The sequence below is a fragment of the Nematolebias whitei genome, chromosome 12 (genome assembly GCF_014905685.2).
Source record: "Nematolebias whitei isolate Nwh7 chromosome 12, NemWhi1, whole genome shotgun sequence".
NCBI lineage: Eukaryota > Metazoa > Chordata > Actinopteri > Cyprinodontiformes > Rivulidae > Nematolebias > Nematolebias whitei.
The window spans coordinates 34954463-34958978 of record NC_056509.1 but is presented as its reverse complement, the minus strand read 5'-3'; the positions used below and the strand labels follow the sequence as shown (position 1 = coordinate 34958978).

Sequence of the window (4516 nt, the reverse complement as noted above, 5' to 3'; positions counted from 1 at the left end):
ATATATATATATATATATATATATATATATATAAAGGCATTTTAAACACTTCCCATGCTCTTGCAGTATCCTAAACGATGTTTCTAAACGCTCTAAAAGAGCACAAAATGTCATGATTTCAGCTCCCTTTCTCGTCTGCTCTTTGCCACCTGCAAGCGCTCTTGGCCACGCCCACTTCTCCGTTCTGCGTGGTGAAGGAGAACAGCTGTTCATGCACGGAAAACAGCTTATCAGCTACAGCAGGAAGTTTATCCTGCAATATGGGCTGCACAGAGGTGCAGGAGGAAGCTTTTTCTGCAGCTCTGGGCTGCACAAATGTGCAGGAGGTGCTAAATTATTTTAAATAAATTATTTTGAATTTAAAAAAATCCATGCCAATTGGCTCATCCATCTATCAGCCAATTGTATGTCATGTCCAATCATATTTTGAAAAACCGCGACAGAGCAAGTCCGCGATAAACGAACCGTGAAGTAGCGAGGGACTACTGGACTCCCTTAAAATTGTACAATTTCTTAGTTTGAACATTTAACATGTTAATTATGTTCCACTGTAAATAAAATAAAAGTTTCACAAATTATTGTTTTATTTACGTTTTACACCATACCCCAAACTTTTCAGAAGTGGAGTTGTAAGAACCAAACACTCTTATAATGAACAGTTCTAGCTTTACGGAGATCTTTCTTATATGGTAGCAGGCTATTTCTCCAAGTTAAATAAAATTCTTCCATGTTAGTGGAGCACCATATGTTGTATATTTAGGGCAGAAAATATGAATAAAACTAGAATGCTAATAACTTAATGCGAATCTGTCGACTTATTGTTGGTTTTAGGCAGTTGTAAAATTTCACTTTCAAACATACAATAATACTGCTGGACTTGCAAAACTCAAAACACATGCAGCACTAAGGAAATTTTATTTTTCTTTCCCATGTATTTGGACATGCATGTCCTCTCTCATTCATTAGGGGGTGCTACATCACTTTTTTCACCCCTACTTCTTCCAGCCTTGCAAGCAGCCATAATATTCCTGTAATGTTTGTTTTCTTGGAAGTCTTAGCAGAAAACATGAGCTTAAGTCAAACCAGTGTTGTGGACCAACTTTACTGCAAAGCTATTTTGCTACTCAGAAAATTTCAATATATTAAAAATAATAATAATACTGCGACAGTTTGTACTAAAGGTAGTAAAAAGAAAAGGGTGTTTCTAACTGTACATTTACTGTACTTTACTCCTCCTCCCCCAACACCCCCAAAAGTGTTGATGTCACACAGCAACCTTCAACAATTCTACAATGGAGGTGGTAGAGGAGGTAAGATTGGCCCAAAACGTCCATGAAAAGCTCTGTTGGCGCGACTGATGTGGTCCACATTTGGTACCCCCCCCTTTTTTTTGTTCTTTCCCTTTTGTGGTGAAGAAACTGTCCCTGTCCTTTTGTGTCTGTAATTACAAAAGCCAACGTAGGAAGAAATAGATAAGCGACTAGAAGAAAAAAAAAGTGTTTATGCATCTCAAGGTTAGCCTCTGCTCCACTATCTTTTGGTTCCCTGCAAGCTTTCATATAAATATATGTTCCTTGTATTTATTCACAGTTTACTTTATAATTTAACACATTAAAAACTAAAATAACAATGTAAGAAAGACTGAAAGTTCCTGGAGCAGAGGAAAACCTGGAAGGAAGGTGGGATTGCAGCTGTCTTTGGAAGCCTTGATTGTTTGCATGCTACTTGTATGTAGCACAGTTGTCGGACTGTAAATGTGTTTGCGTTTGATCTGTGTCCTGGTCGTCTTTAATATGGTATGACTCCTCAGAGCAACTCATTTGACCCACTTTGTTTTTGTGTACCTCGTGTCCTGTGTCGATGAAGCATATAAATGAATGATAAAACTGATGGGATGAGGTTTTGATGAGTCGATAACTAGAACTAGAACATGTGCTTGTAACAATTGGGTTTGGATATTGCTTTTTGGGCTCAGACGTGAAAACACATGGAAACATGATCAATGGTTAAATGCTTTAACATCACTGCTGTTATTATCAGTTACACTTGTACTTTGAAAAAAATATTTCTATTAAAGCATTTCGATTATTCAAAAGATAAAATGCTCAAACTTAAAATAAGATTAACTTACTGGAGTTCAAACTCTTCAACGTTCATTTTGTTTTTTGCTTTAATGTAACTGAAGAAGAGAACACCATTGTTGTTTTTAATGTGAGAAAAAAACGAAGTTTTCAAATATGGTGTCATTACATCATTACCAATGTAGATTTTTTTAGTTCTCAATAACAATAAATATGGACTAAAACATCTTTAAATTTAAAGTAAATAAACCAAGCCCAGTTAAACAAATTAATTCACTTTTTATATTTTTGTAGTCTGTAAACACAAAACTATTTGAACCTTCAGGGTTAGAGTTTTGTATTTTCTGCACACGGGGAATAAAAGTATTTTGTGCATAGCCTGGTATGTGTGGCCTCACCTAAATATATAAAAGTAAAATACCTAAAATACTTGGCAGTTGCCTTCACTAGATAGTCCTAGTGTGGAAATTGTGTGCAGGATCTTTGACATAAATGCAAGAAATGAGTAATCCTCTGCAGAAGTCTTTGTTTTCAGCCAGAGTTTGAACACTAAACATCTTACATGATGGCAAATGTTACAGATTTTAAATAAAGTATAAATCAAATGATAAAAAATACATTTTGAAAAATATTTTTGATGGTAAGTTTATGATTTTTTTTGTGATGACGAGCTTCTCCATGCGTTGACACTAATGTAAGTAACCAAAAGTCCTTACAATCTATAGAAGATTTAATATAATGATACATACATGACAAGTCTGGTTTCATATGACTGTCTTCTTTTTTCTGCAGACAGAGAAAATACCTGAGCTTTTTGTCCTTTACTTTCATTTGTTCTCATATTTGCAACAAATGACACAAATATTACAAAGATTTAACAGGCAACGTAATTCTTTAACCATCTTTTCTCACTGTCACTGTCTTCTTCCATCTCTGGTGTTACTTCTGACTCCCTTGTTTTTGCTGCATGCTCTCTTGGCATGAAGGACCTGAATGGCCGTGCACTTTTTGACCTGTCCCCTTTTTAAGACCACTTTGCACCCAGAGGTTACCTTTTATGTTTTGTCTGTCACAGCATGCCAGGATTGCCTCTTTCTTCCCATGTAAAGAATTTTGGCTCTAGTCCCCCCCAAAAAATCCTTAGTTTTTATCCCACTTTTTGTCCGTTTTTTATTATTTCGATGGGTTTTTGTCGTGCGCTCAGTCAGTGCTGGCTCCTCGGCTTTGCATGGCACCGTGTGTTAGCGTAGACGTGTTTGTAAAGAGGGATGTTCTCTTTTTTCCAGCAAAGATGTCACGGAAATTAAGCTTGCCTACTGAGCTAAAGCCAGACTTGGGTAAGCCTTGACTTCGTGTCTCCAAACAGTTTATACAAAAATGCAAGTTTGCTTTTTTTCCTTCACTCTGACTGGACTTCCACCACATCCCCCACTGGTCCAGTTTTCTCTGGTTTTTAGTCTCAAAATTGGCAAGCCGTGCAGATGTTCTCCTGAGTTTGCATGAGTCGGCAGTAGCACTGATCTGATCTGAATTGACATTTATTGAGCTGAATCAAATTGTTAGAATTAAATTGTCACTCTTTAAAAAAAAAAAAAAAAAAGGTCAGTGGTGCTAAGCTAATCTTTGCACACCCTTTTTCACTAAAGCTTTCTGTAACTTTTGCAGCTTTCTGTTTCTAATCTGCGTTCTTTACTTTTTTCTTTCTGTGTCTAATTGAGTTTTTGAATATGAAGGGTTTTTTTTTGTTTGTTTATTCCATAAGACTCAAACCTTTCTTTAAAGTAGCAGAAATGTGTGAAACTTTGGATTTCAAGACCGTTTATAAATACTTTTTACAATGAAGTGCCATAAAAATACTATTTGGAGTTGGGTCATTTTAGGTGAATGACAGAGGAAAGAAGTTCATGATGATGCTTTGCTGAAAGTTTAAAACTAAAACAATGATTTCAAGAACATAAATAAGCCACGTTTACCTCTTTACAGTTAAAATATATATACCCTGTATTAATATTTGATTGGGAGAGAAAAACTAAACAAAAATGCCACCCAGCTCTTTATTTTCTATGTACAGTTCAGAGTTTGTGCAGGTGCTTTACTTCTCTTTGTTTTCCTCTTACTGTCCTCCTGTCTGTGTGCCCACCGCGGGGTGCCAACCCATTAGACCACCGGGACAACTCCTTCAGCCGCTCGCGCTCCTCCAGCGTCACCAGCATCGACAAGGAGGCGCGAGAAGCCGTCAGCTCCTTCCACTTTTGTGAGAGCTTTGCCCGGAAAGGGGACAGCACCCTGACCCCCTGCCTTTATGTGGGCACCTCCCTGGGGACTGTGTTGGTACTGGCGCTCACGTTGCCACCTGCTGGTGAGCAGCGGCAACTACAGCCGGTTATTATTTCACCTGCAGGTGGGTGACGTTTTTCAAAAAGTGCGGTCAATGA

At 37.5% G+C, this 4516-nt stretch overlaps 1 protein-coding gene across 1 annotated transcript in view; it reads left to right on the top strand.

Annotated features, from left to right (window-relative positions):
- The window catches only part of stxbp5a (syntaxin binding protein 5a (tomosyn)), a 139411-nt gene that overhangs the window by 128731 nt on the left and 6164 nt on the right, over positions 1 to 4516 (top strand). The window contains exons 20-22 of the mRNA XM_037685868.1: positions 1257 to 1310; positions 3368 to 3418; positions 4201 to 4482. Of these exons, the coding sequence (XP_037541796.1) occupies positions 1257 to 1310; positions 3368 to 3418; positions 4201 to 4482 (387 nt within the window). The remainder of the gene's footprint in view (positions 1 to 1256; positions 1311 to 3367; positions 3419 to 4200; positions 4483 to 4516) is intronic.